The sequence below is a fragment of the Serinus canaria genome, chromosome 26, assembly GCF_022539315.1.
Source record: "Serinus canaria isolate serCan28SL12 chromosome 26, serCan2020, whole genome shotgun sequence".
NCBI lineage: Eukaryota > Metazoa > Chordata > Aves > Passeriformes > Fringillidae > Serinus > Serinus canaria.
The window spans coordinates 4,093,647-4,113,925 of NC_066339.1; the positions used below are offsets into that span (position 1 = coordinate 4,093,647).

The 20,279-nt window shown below is 47.0% G+C and overlaps 1 protein-coding gene across 5 annotated transcripts; it reads right to left on the bottom strand.

The window, feature by feature from the left end:
- Nucleotides 1–984: 984 nt before the first annotated feature.
- Nucleotides 985–19,155, bottom strand: ZC3H11A (zinc finger CCCH-type containing 11A). 5 transcript variants are annotated; one of them, XM_050984989.1, is made up of 19 exons: nt 19,047–19,100; nt 16,688–16,763; nt 15,473–15,524; nt 13,893–14,069; nt 12,588–12,707; nt 11,700–11,823; nt 10,158–10,355; nt 9,856–9,972; nt 8,878–8,958; nt 8,561–8,671; nt 8,174–8,236; nt 7,924–8,025; nt 7,549–7,614; nt 6,098–6,589; nt 4,703–4,776; nt 4,253–4,559; nt 3,172–3,323; nt 2,857–2,921; nt 985–2,079 (listed from the first exon to the last, which is right to left on the bottom strand). In XM_050984989.1, the coding sequence occupies exons 4-19, from the start codon at nt 13,944–13,946 to the stop codon at nt 1,791–1,793; spliced, it is 2,415 nt and encodes an 804-aa protein (XP_050840946.1). In that variant the 5' UTR covers nt 13,947–14,069; nt 15,473–15,524; nt 16,688–16,763; nt 19,047–19,100; the 3' UTR covers nt 985–1,790. The 5 variants fall into 5 exon arrangements, with proteins under 5 accessions (XP_050840946.1, XP_050840945.1, XP_050840944.1 ...); XM_050984988.1 differs by lacking the exon at nt 16,688–16,763 and having other exon boundaries at nt 19,047–19,155; XM_050984987.1 differs by having other exon boundaries at nt 16,688–19,148.
- Nucleotides 19,156–20,279: the final 1,124 nt, after the last annotated feature.

Here is a 20,279-nt window from a genome sequence, read left to right on the forward strand (position 1 = left end):
GCGGAGCTTTCCTGTTCATTTGTCCCTCAAGAAGGAAGCAAAAAAATCCCTGAAACATCTCCCATGGCCCCTTCCCTCTCCTCCTGTCCCCGTTCCCTGGGAGAAGATCCCAAATCCCCCCCGGCTGTCCCCTCCTGGCAGGGAGTTGTGCAGAGCCAGAAATTCCCCCTCAGCCTCCTTTGCTCCAGGCTCAGCCCCTTCCCAGCTCCCTCAGCACTCTCCAAACCCTTCCCAGCTCCCTCAGGACTCTCCAAACCCTCCCCAGCTCCCTCAGGATTTTCCAGGCCCTTCCCAGCTCCCTCACACCTCTCTCCAAAGCCTTCCCTGGTTCCCTCAGGACTTACAAAACCCTTTCCATATTTCTCCAAACCCTTCCCAGCTCCCTCAGACCCTTTCCAGCTCCCTCAGGATTATCCAAACTTTTCCCTGGTTCCCTCAGCTCTTCCAAACCCTTCCCAGCTCCCTCAGGATTTTCCAAACCTTTCCCAGCTCCCTCAGCTCCCTCAGGCCCTTCCCAGCTCCCTCAGGACTCTCCAAACCCTTCCCAGCTCCCTCAGGATTCTCCAGACCCTTCCCAGCTCCCTCACACCTCTCTCCAAACCCTTCCCTGGTTCCCTCAGGACTCTCCAAACCCTTTACAGATTTCTCCAAACCCTTCCCATCTCCCTCAGGACTTTTCTAAACCCTTCCCAGTTCCCTCAGGACTCTCCAAACCCTTCCCTGGTTCCCTCAGGACTCTCCAAACCCTTTCCAGATTACTCCAAACCCTTCCCAGCTCCCTCAGGATTCTCCAGGCCCTTCCCAGCTCCCTCACAATTCTCTCCAAACCCTTCCAGCTCCCTCAGACCCTTCCCAGCCCCCTCAGGATTTTCCAGCCCCTCACGCTGCTCCCCCACTCCTCTGCCTCATTAATTCCCAATTAAGACTCAGCATTCCCAAGCTCTTTGATGCCATTCCTTAAAAAAACCCCACAGACACCACACAGTCAGCAGCCTACCTTTAATCCCTTAAATAGAATCATACAAATATAAAATGGAAGAATAAAATATTTACAGGAAAAAAACAATCCCAAAACAAAATGAAAAAAAAAGAAAAACCCCACGGGGATTTCTCTCAATCCCATCTCCAAGGGGCTGGAAAAGAGGGAAGCAGCCAAGGGGGAACATTCCAGGTGCTTTTTTATTCCCTCCCAGAACGATCCCAGCTGGATGTGGGAGGTTCATTGCAGGGGGAAATCCTCAGAACCCAGAGGCACTTGAAGCAATGCTCCTTTCCCCAAATCCCAGGAGGAATTTTGCCTTCCCCCATGGCAGGATCCCAGGAAAAATCCCCCAGATCATCCCGAGCCAGGCTCACCCTGGCAGGCTTTGGTCCAAAATCCTGCCTCAGATTTTGCCTCTTTTCCCTGAATTCCCCCCAAATGCGAGTCCATCCGTGGCTCCCAGAGTTGACACAGTAACTCCAGGGATTTTTGGGATTCTCTGTGCAGGAGGGAGCTCTGGAGATGGGATCTGTGGCCCCTCAGGGCGTTCCAAGTGCTCTGTCCTGTCCCGTGGGGGGACAAACTCAGCCCGGAATTTTGGGATAACTGAGAGCAGACTCTGCCTAATCCTAACAATCCAACTGTGCTTCCAGCTGGGGCAGGATCTCCTCCACGGATCCAACAACATTTACAGGATTTTTGTGGGAGGTGAGGAGAAAATTTTGCTTTTTTAGGGTGGTTTTTCTTTTTTGGTGTCGCGTCTTTTTCCCCCTTTTTTAAAATTTTTTTTTCTCAAAACCTCCCCTTCTCAGCTGTCAATCATCTCCGAGAGTTCCAGCAGGAGATCATCCTCATCCTTGCCTGGATCCAGGTCGATTTCTGCCTCCAGTTTTCCCCCAGAGATTTCCCAGATGAGCTTCTCAAAGTCGTCCTCCACCGAGAGCGAGGCCTTGGCGGCGCCGGCCGAGCTCAGGCGCCGCAGCTTCAGGGGAGCCTCCAGGGAGGAGGAGGAGGAGGAGGTGGTGGATGAAGAGGAAGATCCAGACACCTCTGACTGTGCCAGGGAATCCCCCTGGGTGCCAGGCTGCAGCTCAGGGCTGGGGAGAGCAGAAGGGAGAGTCAGCCTGGGGGGGCCTGAGGGGAGTCTGAGGATTTGGGATGGGCTGGGATTGGGTCTGGGGAGTCCTGGAGTGGGTTTGGGAAGTTCAGGATCGATTTTGGGAGTCCTTGATTGGTTTGGGGGGGCTGGGACTGGGGTTTGGGGAGTCCTGGAGTGGTTTGGGAAGTCTAGGATGGGTTTTGGGGTCCTTGATCAGTTTGGGGAGTCCTGGATCAGCTTTGGGAAGTTCTGGATCACTTCTGGGGCCCTGGATCAGTTTTGGAAAATCCAGAATCAGTTTTGGAGTCTGGGATTAATTCTGGGAAGTCCTGGATCGATTCTGGCAATTTAGGATTGGTTTTGGGAAGTCCTGGATTAATTTTGGCAGTTCAGAATTGGTTTTAGGAAGTCCAGGATCAGTTTTGGGGTCCTGGATCAATTTTGGGTACTCCAGGACCAGTTTTACAAAGTCCAGGATAAATTCTGGCAGTTCAGGGTCAATTTTAGGAAGTCCTGGATCAATTCTGAGGTTCTGGGTTAGTTTTGGCAAGTCCAGGATCATTCTGGGGTCCAGGATCAGTTTTGGGGAGTGCCCACGTGCTGCATTTGTAGGAACCCCAAAGCAGCTCTGCTGCACAGGCATTAATTGCAATTAAGGGTTCCTCTGTAGGATTTTGGGCCTGATTTCCCTCAAAGCTGGGATTTCCCCTGGTGCCCACCCCAGAGCCCATCCCTGAGGTCAGGAGGGAAAAGGGAATTTGGGATCTGGGGTTACCTGCTCTGGGAATTCTCCCTCCGAGGGTTGGAGTCCAGGCTGTCCTCTGGAGAAGGGGGAACAACCTGACAACAACGAGCAGGACAAGGTTTAGGATCTAAAATATCCCAATTTTTTCCCTTTCCTGCTTCACCTGAAGCAGGACATTCCTGAAATGAGGCACTTGGGGTTTTTTAAGAAAGTTTTGCTTTGGAAAGAACAAAATATTCCCAAATCCCAGCAGGGAATTCTGCAGATGCCTCAGGGTGAAAAGGGCTGGGAGAGCTGGAGAAAATTTCAGTTTTCCAGGGCTTTTTTGGGAATTTGGGGCCTTACCTTGGCTGGGGACTCCTGGGTGTCCCCACTGGTGGCACTGAGTGGTTTCACTGCCACCACAGCAGGGGGGTGGCCCTCAGGGCCCTTCCTCTTCAGGGGCTGCTTGGGAGGGGCTTTGGCATCCAGAGGCTTCAGGCACACCTTGGACTTGGCTGGGATGGAGGAAAACGAGGGAGAAAAAGGGAAAGGAGGAGAAAATTTATCTATCAAACCCCTTCCTTTATCAACCAACCCCTTTATAAAATCCCTTTATTTATTAAATCCCTTTATCTATCAAATCCCTTCCTTTATCAACCAAATCCCTTTATCTATCAAAGCCCTTTATCAAGTGCCCACCTCTGCCTCTCCTCTCAGGCAGCTGAGCTCCCTAAAACCCAACCCCACATGGAACATTCCCCTAAAGCCCAGCCCCACAGAGCCCATCCCCTAAACCCCAACCCCACACAGCCCATCCCAACTCCAGCCCATCCCCTATACCCCAACCCCATGGAGATCATTCCCCTAAACCCCAACCCCAACACACCCCATTCCCTAAACCCCAAACCCCAAAACACCCCATCCCTAACCCAACCCACGGAGATCATTCCCTAAACCCCAAACCCCACACAGCCCATCCCAACCCCACACAGCCATCCCCTAAACCCCAAACCCCAAAACACCCCATCCCCTAAACCCAACCCCACACAGCCCATCCCCTAAACCCCAACCGCATGGAGATCATTCCCCTAAACCCCAATCCCACACAGCCCATCCCAGCCCCAGCCCATCCCCCAAACCCACACACCCCATTCCCCTAAACCCCAGACCCTAACACACACCCCATCCCCTAAACCCCAACCCCAACACAGCCCATCCCCTAAACCCCAAACCCACACAGCCCATCCCATAAACCCCACACAGCCCATCCCTAAACCCCAGCCCAGCCCCTAAACCCCAGCCCAGCCCCTAAACCCCAGCCCAGCCCCTAAACCCAGCCCAGCCCCTAAAACCCCAGCCCATCCCCTAAACCCCAGCCCAGCCCCTAAACCCCAGCCCAGCCCCTAAACCCCAGCCCAGCCCCTAAACCCCAGCCCAGCCCCACCTCTGCCTCTCCTCTCGGGCAGCTGAGCTCCCTTTTTCCCCGGCTCCTTCTCTGGGGTTCCCACTCCATCCTCGGCGGGTTTCCCTCCTCTCCTCCTGCCCAGCTGGGCTGACCCCACAGCAGCCTCGGGGCTCCCTGATCCTGGTGTTTTCTCCTGGTTTTTATCCTGGATTTTTTCCTGGTTTTCAGGGGCTGGAACTGCCCCAGCTCCCTGCTGCAGTTTCTCCTCCTGTCGCTGTTTCTGCTGCCGTTTCTCCCACATGATTTCCTCCAGGCTCTTCACCTGAATTCCAGAATTCCCTGAATTCTGACAGGGGAAAAAGACACCAAGAGGGGTTTTTAGGGGAAAAATCTAGGGATAAAAACCTATGGAAATGTGAGGAATTGATCAGAAATGGAAAGGGTTGATCAGAAATGTGAAATTTTTGTTACAAATTTGTTCAGACTCACCTCAGCAGGGGCAGAGCCACTTTTGGGGGAAGGTTTGTTCAGCTCCACAATCATTTTTTCTTCTCTTCCAGGTGCTTTAAACCAAGAAAAACATCCAAAAATCGGGTTTTATTTGTTTTCTTGGGGGTTATTGCCCTATTTTTATAAACAGGAAGCAATTCCTGCAGGATTTTCTGTCTGCTTAGTCCCACCATGGAGTATCATTATTATTATTATTATTATTATTATTATTATTATTATTATTGCTCAGAAATTGATAAATCCTTCCCAAGCAATATCCCAAAGGGGAATGGGATAGATTCAGAATTCCCAAGGAGGAGCACAATTCCCAGAGGGAAACCACAATTCCCAAGGACAAACAGAACTCCCAGGGGGGGATATCAGAATTCCCAAAGGGAAGCTCAATCCCCAAAGAGGAACAGAATTCTTAAGGGGAAGCACAAGTTAAAAAGGGAAGCACAATTCCCTAAGGAGGAGCAGAACTCCCCAGGGAGGAGCAGAACTCCGAAGGACAATCACAACTCCCGGGGCGGGGAAGCAAAATTCCCGAGGACAATCAGAATTCCAGAGGACAATCAGGATTCCCAGAGGACAATCAGGATTCCCAGAGGACAATCAGGGATTCCCGAGGACAATCAGGATTCCCAGAGGACAATCAGGATTCCCGAGGACAATCAGAATTCCCAGAGGACAATCAGGATTCCCAGAGGACAATCAGAATTCCCAGAGGACAATCAGAATTCCCCGAGGACAATCAGGATTCCAGAGGACAATCAGGATTCCCGAGGACAATCAGGATTCCCGAGGACAATCAGGATTTCCGAGGACAATCAGGATTCCCAGAGGACAATCAGGATTCCCGAGGACAATCAGGATTCCCAGAGGACAATCAGAATCCCCGAGGACAATCAGGATTCCCCGAGGACAATCAGGATCCCCGAGGACAATCAGGATTCCCCGAGGACAATCAGGATTCCCAGAGGACAATCAGGATTCCAGAGGACAATCAGGATTCCCAGAGGACAATCAGGATTCCCAGAGGACAATCAGGATTCCCCGAGGACAATCAGGATTCCCAGAGGACAATAAGGATTCCCAGAGGACAATCAGGATTCCCAGAGGACAATCAGAATTCCCGAGGACAATCAGGATTCCCAGAGGACAATCAGGATTCCCAGAGGACAATCAGGATTCCCAGAGGACAATCAGAATTCCCCGAGGACAATCAGGATTCCCAGAGGACAATCAGGATTCCCGAGGACAATCAGGATTCCCAGAGGACAATCAGGATTCCCAGAGGACAATCAGGATTCCCGAGGACAATCAGGATTCCCAGAGGACAATAAGGATTCCCAGAGGACAATGAGGATTCCCAGGGGAGGGATCCCTGCTCACCCAGGAGCTTGGTGACCCTCAGCAGTTTCCTGCCCCTCAGGGCAGCCTCGGCCGGCCCGGGGGCAGCAGGAACGTTCTCCCCGCTCTGCTGCAGCCTCAGCGCCTTCTCCCTCTTGATCTCCTCCAGGGTTTTGATCCGAACTTCTCCGGCTCCTTTGGCTCTTCCAGCCTCTGCCAGCTGCACCCTGCCTGCCCCAGCTGGAGCAGGAATGTTCTGTTTCCTGGCATCAGCCTCACTTTTGGCCCTGCTGCTGAATTCCTCGGGTTTTTCCTTCTCTCCCAACCTTTTGTGGTTTTTTTCAGCCAGGGCTCCCGTCAGGGATTTGCTGCGAGCAGCTGGGGAGGGTTTTGCTCCTAAATTTGCATCTTCAGTTTTCCTTCCTTCTCCTGGGATTTTGGCTGGGGGTTCTCCTCTCCTCTGGTTGGCTCTTTCCAGGCGGATTTCCTCCAGGGTTTTCACTCTGATCTCCTCGATGGGCTTGGCAGTTTTGTCTGAGAGCAGAAAAATCCGAGCCAGGAATGAAAGAGAGAACAAGGAGGGGGAAAAATCTCCAGAATTCCCCCCAGCACTGAGGGAATTTGGGACTGAGGGCTCTCAGTGCTCCTAGGGTTGGAAGGACTTTGAGGATCATCCAGGGACACTTTCCCCTGTCCCAGGGTGCTCCAACCAGGCCTGGGCACTCCTGGGGATGGGGCAGCCACGGATTCTCTGGGAATGGATCAGGAATCCTGAAATTGGGATTTTTTTAATGGAATCCTGGAATGGTTTGGGTTGGAAGATCCTAAGGATCATCCCAGTCCCACCCCATGCCACTTCCCAAGGTCCCAGGGTGCTCCAAACCCCATCCAGCCCTGGGGGCTCCCAGGGATCCAGGGGCAGCCACGGATTCCCTGGGAATTCCAGGGAAAGATTTTTTCCCAATATCCCACCCAAAGCAGCCCAGGGAATGCTGGAATGGGCTGGGTTGGAAGGGATTGTCCAATCCCATGGGCAGGGACACCTCCCACCATCCCAGGGTGGAATTTGGTTAATTTTACCCATTTTATTCACTTTACCCACTGTCCAACCTGGCCTGGGACACTCCCAGGGATGGAGCAGCCACAGCTCCTCTGGGAATTCCATCCCAGCCCCTCCCAGGGAGCAATTCCTGTCCCAAAATCCCACCCAACCCCATCAGTCTGCAGCCACCCCCCTCATCCTGTCCCTGCATTCCTTGGGAATATTCCCTCTCCATCTTTCCTGCAGGTTCCACAACGAGATCACTCCAAAATTCCTCCTCTTCAGGCTGAACAATCCCAATTTCCTGAACTAGAAAATTCTCCCCCTCCTTGAAACCACTTGGATTTGGAAAATCAGAGCCAGTTATTCATTAAAATTAACAATTTAGGGCTGCAAGGGAGTTCTTGGGAAGAAAAAAAAAAAAGAAGAATATTTTAAATTTAATTTTTACCTGTCTCAGTGCTGCTCTGCTCAGAGGGCAGCCCCAGCCTCTCCTTCAGGGACTTCAGGACTTGAACTAAAAAACGAGAGAAAAAATTGTAAAAAGTGGCAAAAAAATCCCAATTTGGGGTGGGAAATGAGACAGGAGAGCACCTCAGTGGGACTCAGAGTGCCCTTGAATTCTCAACCAATGTACAGAAAGAAGCAGAAGAAAGGAGGAACAGAAAATCCCAAAGGAAAAAGTTGGACAGAAAATCCCAAAGGGAAAATCCCAAAGGGAAAATCCCCAAAGGAAAAATCCCCAAAGGAAAAATCCCAAAGGGAAAATCCCAAGCAGAAGAGCTGGACACAAATCCCAGCTGGGAAATCCAGGTGGTTTTGATACCTGTGCCTCTTTTTGGGGCCTTTTCCGAGTTTTCCTGCAGCTCTGCCTTTCTCCCCAGCCTGTCAGCAACGTTCCTCCTCAGGGGAAGGAAAGTTTTCCCACCTTTCAAAAGACACAAAATGAGAAATTCTTTCAGAATGTTCCTCTGCTGGAGCCTGGATCCTCCCAGATGAATTTGGAATGGTTTTGGGTTTTAGTTGCTAAGAGAATTTGCTGGTTTTGATGGAAATGTTTCACAAAAAGCTCTCACCCATGAGGGTTTTCCTCTTCCCCAGTCTGTCAGGAAGATTCAGCTGGATCACAGGGTCGTCTCCTAAAACAAGGAATCATCTTTTCAGTGCACCAAAAAATTCCTTTATCCCCCCAAAAAAAGCAATTTTGTGGCTGCCAAAGCTCAGGAATTAAAGGACTGGAAGGAGAATTGGAACTTTAATCCCAACCAAAGTCAGCACCTACAAAAATTCCCAATTTTTTCCAACACAACCACGACTTTAAAATTCCAATCAGGAAAGGCAGCAGTGCATTTCAGAATTATTAAAACAATTCTCCTAATTAACCACCTCAGGATTATTAGGATAATTATCTTAATGATCAGTGATTGGATTTAGGGGCTGTGGGATGGGAATTTTGGGATTACCTTCCTTGGAGGAGAGGGTCACAGTTCTCAGCACAGTCCTGACATTTTCCTTCTCTGGCACAGGAATGTTCCGGGCTTGGAGAGGATCCACAGCCACTCCTGAAGGACCTTCTGTGTGGAAAAACAGGGAAAAATCAGAATATTTAGCAATTTTCCTTGGAATTCCAAGCAGGAAAACCAGCTGCCACATGCCAGTGTAGCCCCTCTAAAAAAAAAAAATTGAATTCCTTGTAAATTATCCAAGGAAAATCAGGATTAAAGCCAAGGATGAACAGAAGGCAGGAGGATAAGGAGGGGTTTTAGGGATATTAACTCACCACCTTGTTTTTTGGCTTTTTCCTTCAGTTTCTTCAGTTTGATCTCTTCCAAGGTTTTTATTCCAAAATTTAAGTTGTCATCTGGAAGCACAGAATAGTTGAGGAAATGGAGAGAAATCCTTCCCAGAATATTGGGAATGAATCTCTCAACGCTCCCCAGGAGTTAAAAAGCCCCAGAACAGGTGAGATTTTGGAAAACTGGCAGCTTTAATAGTCACCTAAGACCTATCACCATCATGGACGGGATAAAGATTCCTACACTGGTCTGAGTCACCAAGCCTGAAGGGGAGTTTCAGACCTTCAACCCCTTTTAACTCCATTTCAGCTCCACTTTTAACTCTTTAAATTCCATTTTTACACTTTAAACTCCTTCAAGTCCACTTTAACTCCGCTTTAATCCATTAAACTCACACTTTAAACTCCTCACTTCCCTTTAACTCCACTTTAAACTCCTTAAACTCCACTTTAAACTCCTTAAACTCCACTTTAAACTCCTTAAACTCCACTTTAAACTCCTTAAACTCCACTTTAAACTCCACTTTAAACTCCTTAAACTCAACTTTAAACTCCTTAAACTCCACTTTAAACTCCCTCAGCTCCACTTTAAACTCCCTCAGCTCCACTTTAAACTCCCTCAGCTCCACTTTAAACTCCCTCAGCTCCACTTTAAACTCCCTCAGCTCCACTTTAAACTCCCTCAGCTCCACTTTAAACTCCCTCAGCTCCACTCAAATCCCTCCCACCTCCCCTTAAACCCTCCCATTAAGCCCCTCCCACCTCCCCCTAAACCCCTCCCACCTCCCCCTAAACCCCTCCCACCTCCCCTTTTACTCTATTTTGTCCCACAAAACCAAACCAGGAGAATTTTCCCTGCTCAGGTGGGAATGAACTCCTGGATTCCATCCAGCATCCCTGGGTTCTGTTGGATTTTAGGAATATTTTGCTTTTTTAACTCCCAAATCCCAGCCCTTGGATTACCTTGCTTTGCACTGGGATTGGATTTCCTGGTGGAAATCACCCTCAGGCCATTGTGGGTTTCTGTGGGTGGGGGCTGGACTGGGGTCTTGGTTTCTTCTCCTTCTTCAGAAAGCTGATCTGGAAAGGAAAATCAAACCCAAAATAAAAATATTTATAGAGGAGGGATTCATTTTTAGACAGTTCAACATTTCAATAACAACAACAACAAATTATTACTCTTTTCTGCAGCTTAAATCCCAAATTTTGTGATTTCTATTTCGATTTAAAGCAGAAATATTTGAAATCAACTCCAGATTTCTCACCATCATCATCTTCATCATCATCTGCAGCGTTGATGACCACGGGGGGGTGGGTGGGACTGGGGACATTCTCAGAGTTCTCCACTTTCATCACCCCCCTGAGCTGGGGGGAGGGGTTGGACTGAACGGAGAGTTTGTTCTGCTGCAGCTGCACCATCTTCACCTCGTCCTCTGCAGCTTCAGGGGGGCTTGGAAGAGTGGCTGGAAAAGAAAAATATCCCAAAGTTTGACCCCAAATGGTGGAAATTTGAGAACAGAACACTGCTGGATTCAGTTCTGTATTCCACAGCCATGAAGGGGTTAAAGAGGAAGGGAAAAGGAACCTTGAAATGCAAAATCACCAAGAAAAAAAACCCCCAAAAATCACAGAACAAGGAAAAAAAATTAAAATGAGAATTCTGCTCCTTTCCCCTGACTGCAAATCTCCTTGTCAGGAAGTGTGGTTGGAAAAAAATCCTCAAATGTGACTCAGAAATGTCAAACTTTGACCCCAAATGTTGTAAATTTGAGGACAAAACACTGTTCTGTATTCCACAGCCATGAAGGGGTTAAAGGAGAAGGGAAAAGGAACCTTGAAATGCAAAAATCACCAAGAAAAAAAACCCCAAAAATCACAGAACAAGGTAAAAATTTTAAAATAAGAATTTTGCTCCTGATTGCAAATCTCCTTGTCAGGAAGTGTGGTTGGAAAAAACCCTCAAATGTGACTCAGAAATGCCAAAGTTTGACCCCAAATGGTGGAAATTTGAGAACAGAACACTGCTGGATTCAGTTCTGTATTCCACAGCCATGAAGGGGTTAAAGAGGAAGGGAAAAGGAACCTTGAAATGCAAAAATCACCAAGAAAAAAAAATTAAAAATCACCAAGCACAGAGCAAGGAAAAAATTTTAAAATGAGAATTTTGCTCCTTTCCTCTGACTGCAAATCTCCCTTTCAGGAAATGTGGCTGGAAAGGAAAAATATTCCAAATTTTGAGCCTAAAGTTGAATATTTGAGAACAGAACACTGCTGGAGTCAGTTCTGTAGGTGGAAAAGTCATTTTTGCTGAGGGGAAGGAAGAGGCTGTGCAGGTAATTTTAGGGAATATCCAGCATGAATTCTTGGATATTTTGAGGAAAAAGAAGTTGCAAATTCACTTTTGCTGGGGGGAAGGAAGAGCCCACCCATGTAGGAATATTCACCATGAATTATTGGATATTTTGAGGGAAAACAGAGGTGGAAAACTCAATTTTGCTGAGGGGAAGGAAGAGGCTGTGCAGGTAATTTTATGGAATATTCAGCATAAATTCTTGGATATTTGGAGGAAAAAGGAAGTTGAAAATTCACTTTCACTGGGGGGAAGGAAGATCCTTTCTGTACAATTTTAGGGAATATTCAGCATGAATTATTTGGTATTTTGTTAAAAAAAGAAGGTGGAAAACTCATTTTTGCTGAGGGGAAGGAAGAGGCTGTGCAGGTAATTTTAGGGAATATTCAGCATGAATTCCTGGATATTCAGCATGAATTCTTGGATGTTTTGAGGGAAAAGGAAGTTGCAAACTCACTTTTGCTGGGGGGCAGGAAGAGCCCATCCACGTATCTGCCCTTGGTGTGGTGGAATGCACAGTTGTGCTTCTGGCAGCCCCCAGGCTGGTTCTCCCAGTAACAGGCGATCTCACTCCGCTTTTTCTGGGGGAAAAAAAACCAAATCCAAGCTCAAAGTAGTTGTAGGAAAAACCACAAATCCAAGGTAAAAATGAAAGAGTGGGAAAATGGAATTTAGCTGGATTTTTTTTTTTCCTAGCATTCAGCTGGGAAAGGCAGGACACTGTCACAGAGTTAAATTAATACAAAATCCAAAATAATGGGATTATTCACTGAGAAAAAAATTAATTTTCAAATTTCAATTGCTGGTGAAATCCACCTGAATTTATCTTTCACAGCTTTAACTCCTTCCCATCTTTTTTTTTTTTTTTCTCCCTACCCTGGACCATTCCAAGAGCTCAGGATAAAAAAATTGGGAAGAAAATTCAGCTCTGAGGAATTCCAAGAGCTCAGAATAAAAATTTGGGAAGGATTTCAGCTCTGAGGAATTCCAAGAGCTCAGGATAAAAAATTTAGGGAGAATTTCAGCCCTCAGGAATTCCAAGAGCTCAGGATAAAAAGTTTAGGGAGAATTTCAGCTCTTATGAATTCCAAGAGCTCAGGATAAAAAATTTAGGGAGAATTTCAGCTCCCAGGAATTTGTTTCCCACCACATTTGAAGAGTGGGATCTGGCAACAATTGAGGGAACATCATCATTTATCACAAACATTTCCTGCTGAAAAACACCTTAAAAATTGATTTTTTTTTTTAATCCTTCCTGGTAACAAAACCCTGCTGGGAAAGGACATTGATTCCCCACGTGGCAGGGATGTTTGGGGTGTGCAGAGGGATTTTGGGGGGCACTCACATCGATTTCCATGTGTCTGAACCTGCAGACATTCCTGAAGCACCGACCCTCCTGCCAGAGAGTGCAGACGGTCTCACTGCCCAGGGCGGCCTCGCAGTGCCGGAAGGAACAGGAATCACCCTGGGATGGAGAGAAATCAGCAAAAAATGGGAACAGGAATCACCCTGGGATGGAGAGAAACCAAAAATGGGAACAGGAATCACCCTGGAATGGAGAGAAATTAGCAAAAAATGGGAACAGGAATCACCCTGGGATGGAGAGAAACCAAAAATGGGAACAGGAATCACCCTGGGATGGAGAGAAACCAAAAATGGGAACAGGAATCACCCTGGGATGGAGAGAAACCAAAAATGGGAACAGGAATCACCCTGGGATGGAGAGAAACCAAAAATGGGAACAGGAATCACCCTGGGATGGAGAGAAATCAAAAATGGGAACAGGAATCACCCTGGGATGGAGAGAAATCAGCAAAAAATGGGAACAGGAATCACCCTGGGATGGAGAGAAATCAAAAATGGGAACAGGAATCACCCTGGGATGGAGAGAAACCAAAAATGGGAACAGGAATCACCCTGGAATGGAGAGAAACCAAAAATGGGAACAGGAATCACCCTGGAATGGAGAGAAACCAAAAATGGGAACAGGAATCACCCTGGGATGGAGAGAAATCAACCAGCAAAAAATGGGAACAGGAATCACCCTGGGATGGAGAGAAATCAAAAATGGGAACAGGAATCACCCTGGGATGGAGAGAAATCAAAAATGGGAACAGGAATCACCCTGGAATGGAGAGAAACCAAAAATGGGAACAGGAATCACCCTGGGATGGAGAGAAACAAAAAATGGGAACAGGAATCACCCTGGGATGGAGAGAAACCAAAAATGGGAACAGGAATCACCCTGGGATGGAGAGAAATCAAAGAATGCGAAAGGAACAGGAATCTCTCTGGAATTGACAGAAATCAAAACATGGGGGGAAGGAACAGGAATCACCCTGGAATGGAGAGAAATCAAAACATGGGGGGAAGGAACAGGAATCTCTCTGGAATTCAGAGGAAATGAGCAAAAAAATGGGGGAAAAACCACTCAGTGTCCAAGGAGAAATGGGTTTGGGAAGGAGAATTCTACAGGTTAAAAAAAAACAGGATGGAAAAGGAAATCAGCCAGCTTAAAAAAACCCCAGATTTCATAAATGGGAGCTGATCAATGAATCAATAATCAAGAATTAATTAATTCTAATTAGTTTCCTCCCTCTGCCACTCCCTGCTGAGAGGCAGGCAGGGGTTGCAGGGGAGCTGCCCTCACCTTGTTGCAGGTGGAGTAGAAGTAGAAGTAGCAGTCATCCCCCTGGCTGGACATGATCCTCACTCTCTACTCAGGGTTTGCTCCTCCCAGGGCTCTCCCTCCTCCAGCCTGGGCAGGAATTGGCTTCTCAAAGGCTTCTCCTGGCTTAGATCTGACAGCTTCTTTTTAAAAGTAACTCTGGAGAAGAAAAACATTGGGGTTTTTAGAGTTGTTTCCTGTTAATTGATTTGGTTTTGGATGAGTTGAAATCAGTGGGTATAAAGATGAGGCTGAATTGGTTGAAAATTTCATTTTTTTTAAAACAAATTTTTAGTCAGATTTGACCAAAACTGCAGCATAAATTGGAATTTGGGACCTTAATAACAGGTCTGGGTCTTCAGGTAGAGAAAAATTAGGGTGTGACCCAAAAAATTTAGGGGGTGACTCGAAAGAGAGGCACTCCAAAATCTGGGTGTAATTTTGAGTTAGCAATGATACAGGAATGTTTTAATAATCAATTAAATAAATAGTTTTATATTATTATCATGTATTATTTCATATTACACTATTAATACCAATCCCAGGGGATTTTTTTTCCCCAAAGGGGGATTTTCTCCCCTGATCCCAGGGGGATTTTCCCCCAGTCCCAATGGATTTTTTCCCTCAATCCCAGCAGATTTTTTCCCCAATCCCAGGGGATTTTTCCCTGATTTTTCCCCCAATCCAGGGGGATTTTCCCCCATCCCATTCCCCAATCCCAGGGAATTTTCCCCCTGATTTCTTCACTCAATCCCAGATCATTTTCCCCCCATCCCAGGGGGATTTTTTCCCCATCCAGGGGGATTTTTTTTTCCCCATCTCAGGGGGATTTTCCCCTGATTCCATTCCCCAATCCCAGGGGATTTTCCCCCAGTCCCAGGGGGATTTTTTCCCCTGATTTTTCCCCCAATCCCAGGGCATTTTTCCCCCAATCCCAAAGGATTTTTTCCCCAATCCCAGGAGAATTTTTTTCCTGATTTTTCCCTAATCCCAGGGCACTTCCCCCACAATTTTTTCCCTCAATCCCAGGGCATTTTCCCCAAATCCCAGAGGGTTTTCTCCCAGTCCTAGGGGATTTTTTTCCCCTCAATCCCAGGAGATTTTGTCCTGATTTTTTCCCCCACTTCCAGATTTTTTCCTGATTTTTCCCACAATCCCAGGGGGATTTTTTTCCTGATTTTTCCCCCGATCCCACTGAATTTTTCCCCCAGTCCCAGGGATTTTTTTTTCCCTGATTTTTCCCCCAATCCCAGGGCATTTTTCCACCAATCCCAGAAGATTTTCCCCTCAGTCCCAGAGGGATTTTTCCCTGATTTTCTCCCTGATCCCACTGCATTTTTCCCCAATCCCAGGAGATTTTTTCCTGATTTTTCCCACAATCCCAGGGGGACTTTTTCCTGATTTTTTTCCCGATCCCACTGCATTTTTTCCCCCAATCCCAGGGCATTTTTCCCCCAATCCCAGAAGATTTTCCCCTCAGTCCCAGGGTTTTTTTTCCCTGACTTTCTCCCTGATCCCACTGCATTTTCCCCCCATCCCAGGTGGATCTGGAGCTCACCCACCTGGCCACGTTGAGCACAGGCTTTGATCTTCCCAGCCATGCAGTTCCCTCTCCTGTAGGCCGAAGGAGTCCGTGAATGAATAACAAAGGGGCAGAAACAATTTTTGAATTTTGCCTTTTTTTTTTTTTTGCTTTTTTTTTTGTTTTGTTTTTCCTCCTGACAATTCCAAGGGAACCTCTCAGCCAACAATTCCAAACTCTGAGGTGCTCTCAGAACAATCTGACAACTAATGGAGGAATTGAGTCCATTGTAAATCTGCCACACTGGAGACAGCCAGGGATATTTTAGCTCTTCCAATAAAAAAAATGAAAAACCATAAAAAAACCAACAAAAAAAATCTTTAAAAAAAGCCCCAGCGCCTTTTTTTTTTTTTTTTTTTTAAAGATGAACTCAGGATTCAAAGTGGCTGCAAAAAATGAGGCTCCATCTTCCACAGCTGGGGAAATTCCTAAATTTTTTTTTTTTTAATTTTTTTTTAAATTATTTAATTCAGTAAGTTGCAATTTCGGGTCTTCTGAGATTTCTTCACCTATTAAGAAAACACAAAAACCTTCCCCCATATTTATGACCTGTACAACAACAACAACAATAACAAAAAAAAAAAACAACCCAAATTTGTGTGTATAAACCCAGAAATGTGTTTATACACACCCCAAAGGAGGCAGGGACAGCAGAACAAGGAGAAAAGCAGCAAAAAAAATCAGAATTTTTGGCCCATCAAACTCTCACTGGGGGGAAAATGAAATTATTTGGGGGGGGTTTGGATGAGGTGAGGGTGGTGAGAGGGGATTTGGGGACAGCACAGGGACAAACTCATCCATCCCATCCCTCAGCCAAGGAATTCTTTGGGAATTTGGGGCAGGAATTTGTTGGGTTTTCCATCAGATTTCCCAGTTTTCCATTTGTGCTGTTCCCTGATCATTCATCCATCATTCAGCAGCTGATTGGGGGTTGGGTGTCCCTAAAATTGATTTATTCAGCGGTTTTTTTTTCATGTGAATCACACTTTTAAATTTGGATATCCTTCTAAGAATCTGATTTTTAGGGTTCCTTTCCACACAACCTTGCAACCAAACCAGCTAAAATCCAAATCCAAATCAATTTTACCCCTCTGATATTTCTGTGCAAAGGATTTCTGACTCTTTGGGGAGGACAAAAACTCAGTGAAATTTTTCTTTACAGCTTAAGAAGAAACACTTGGAACCTTTTACTCACACAAAGTCAATTTTGTGAATTTTCCAGGATTTTTTTTGTTTTGTTTTGTTTTTTTGGCCAAGGAATTTTCCCAAATCTAAAATAAAAAGAGGAAAAGTTGGGTTTTCATCTTAATGATTGGGGTTTTTTGACTGCTTGACAAAGGGAATAAAACAGGATTTAAGTGCAGGGTTCCCTCCTTTTCTTCCATCTCCACGGGGTTAAATTCACTTTTGGAGCTTCAAAATCTGATTTTGCCTCATGGATATTCCAGGGAATTTACTCCTCAAAACTCCTGGAGCTCCTTCTGCTGCAAGTTCAAGTTTTCCCAGGTGTTTTCCCCAATTCTCTTGGGAGTTAAAAATCAAATTTCAAGCCTGAATTCTTCGGTTTGCTGAAGGCACCACTGAAATCCTGGGAGGGAGGGCTGGGAAAAGCAGGAATTCCAACCCAAAGCAGGAGGAATTCCCAGGCTGGAAGGTGGAATTTCCTTTCCTCAGGTATTTTTTCACACCTAAAAATTCAACATTCCTACACCCACCACCCTGAGGGGAAAGGAAATCCCTTCAGCTCGAATTCCTTTAGAAAATAAATCAGTTTTTTGCCTTCCATGTTTTTCCATTTTTCAGTTCAGAATTGGAATAAAACCTTGAAAAATAAACAACAACAACAGAAAAAGAAACAACCAAACCTCCCCCCCAAAAACCCCTCTGAGGTCTAAACTTCATCAAGGTGATTTAATTAGTATGAAAAGTTCATTAAAAATCTTTTTTTGTCGAATTTTAAACCAGTGTCAAGGTGGTAAATTAAAAAAAAAATTCAAAATAATAATGAGTAACTCTGGTGCACTCAGCAGGTCTTGAATAAATTCAAATTTTAAACAGTTTTTGTGCAGAATTCATGAAAATTTTCATGAATTTTTTGTAGTAAAATATTTTTTTAAAACCAATTATTTATTAAAAAATCAAATAAAAAATGCAGCAGCTGAGGGTCAGCAAAAACCAAGCCAAAAAAACAGCACAATTTTTTTTTTCTTTTTAAAGGGAAAATAAAGAAGTTTTCCTGCACCTCCCTGTGAGGAATTCCTGGATTTCAAAGCCCCAGATTTCCCTGGAAAAGCTTCTCCTGCTGCTTCATTTGTGCCTTAAATTCTTTTGATGATTCACCTCCTGTTTATCAGGTGGCAAAGGAGGAAAAGCTCCAGGAATTCCACATTTTAATCCATTTTTTCTCTCTCCTCCAGCTTTTCCTCCTCAGGAATCAACCCCAAACCAAGGGAAGCTGCTCCATCCACTCTTGAATAAAACAAGAATAATTAAAATTTATTTTCATTTTTTGTATTTCTGAGCTCAACCCCAAGGCCTGGCAGCGATTTCCTGTGACAGTTCCTCCCCCTCATGGGAATCTTTTCTTAAATCCCCCAAAAAATTCGATTTTCCCTGGATTTCACCTTGGAAAAATGTCTTTAGAGCTGGGAAATGACATCACCAGGAAGTTTTACCTGGAAAACTCCTCCTGCTCTGCTTCAGCTGTGCCCAAATTCAACCCCAAAATCCTTTATTCCCCAGGAAATTCCCTTTTCTTTATTTCTATTTTTTACAGCCAAACAAAGCCGGGTTTTATTTAGGAAATGCGACCCTGAGTGCAATTCTGGGAATAACCTGGAGGATCTGATCCCTTCAACAAAAACAACAACAATAAATTTTCTTTTTTGGTGGTTCCGTAACAAAAATCGACGTCAGAAAGAGAAACCTTAAAAAAAACAAGGAAAAAACCCTAAATATTCACAGAATCGCGTTGTTTTAAAAACCTCCGGGAGGATTAACCTTTAAAAAATAAGAAAAACACCCCAAAAATTCAAGGATTCGCGTTGTTTTTAACAACCTCCGGGAGGAATTGCATCCAGAGTTACTCAGCTCCTGAAGTTCCTTTAGGGAATGAGGTGACTACGTTAGAAATGTCCCTCAGACGCGTTGCTACAACAGGAAAAAAAAGGAGGTTTGACATGAAAATGAGGAGATTTAGAAAACAGCTGAGCTGGGATCGCCAATTTGGAGAGGGGACGAGCAATAAGGAAAGGCCTCGGGCCTACCCCGGGCACGCAGCTCCCCCTCCCCAAAGCCCAGGGGGAGCAAACCCACCTCACCCCGGCTTTATTCCCACATAATCCCGGTTTTATTCCCACCTAACCCCGGCTTTATTTCCCCCTGATTCGCCCCTCAGCGTCCCCCTCCCGCTGTGGGGACAGCGCGGGGGACGCGCGGCCTTGCGGAGGAGCCGGGGTTGGGCCAGCACCACCCCCAGCCTGTTCCTCCCCATCTCCCACCAGCCGCCGCGGGGCTCCGAAGCGCTCTATTTACGGTCGGTCAGGGAGTTTTACCGAGCCCCCGGGGGCCGCCGTGTCGCTGTCGCCGCGCTCCGCCGGGGCCGCCGCCGCCGCCGTGTCCCCGGTGCCCGGCTCAAAGATGGCGCCCGGCGCGCGCGCAGCCTCAACGCGCCCGCGGCCAAGATGGCGGCCGGAAGCGGCTTCACCCGCCCGACAGGAAGAGAGGGGGCTCAGAGGCGGAACGGGGGTGGATTTTGCTGCGTTTTGCTTCCCCGCGCTTCAAAAAGCCTCAAAAAGTGGAAAAAGCTTTTCTCTGTGAAGTAAACAGGATTGTGTTTCTCCATCCTGCCGCCATCGGTCGTCACCGCTACCGTGTCCCGGTGCTCGGCTCAAAGATGGTGCCCTCAGCCAAGATGGTGGCCGGAAGTGGCTTCACCAGCCCGACAGGAAGAGAAGGGGTCTGAAGAGGAACTGGGGAGAACTTTGCTGGTTTTTGGCTTCCCCGCTCTCCAAAAAGCCTCAGAAAGGGGACAAAGCTTTTCCCTGTAAAGGGAACAGGGCCGTGTTTTTCCATCGTGCCGCGATCCGCCGTGTCCCGGTGCCCGGCTCAAAGATGGCGCCCGCTGCCAAGATGGCGCCCGGAAATGGCTTCACCCGCCCGACGGGAAGGGAGAGGGCCGGCGGGTGTCTGAGGCGGAGCGGGGGTGGGTTTTGCTGTTTTTTGGCTTCCCCGCATTGCAAAAACCTTCAAAAAGGGGACAGATCTTTTCCCTTTGTAGCGTACAGGGCCCTGTTTTCCTACCTGCCCTGTGCTCACAGAATTTAGGTTGGAGAATCCCTCCCCGATCATCCACCCGTTCCCGAGCCCTCAGTGCCACGTCCTTGTCACTTCCAGGGGTGCGGGGGACTCCAGACCTCCCTGGGCAGCCACTTCCAAATCCTGGCCGCCCTTTCCGTGAGGAAATTCCCCCCGATGTCCCAAGAATGGTCCCCACTCCCAGGTGCCATCCCCTCCCCTCACGCCCCCTCAGGGATGTGAATTCCTGGGGAGGGTTTGGGACAGATCCCCCGAGCTGCCGGACACACGGAGCACGGCACGGTTACACATTTTATTCTCTGGATCTAATAATTTCTGCTCTCACTGCTTTCCCCAAGGAAAAAAAAATCCTGGGAGAGAATTATGTGTCTATCTATTCAGAGAACATGAATATTACACATGGAGTCTACACCAATTATTAACTCAGGGCAGCCCCTCAGGGCCCAGCAGCACCATTTTGGTGGCGTTTG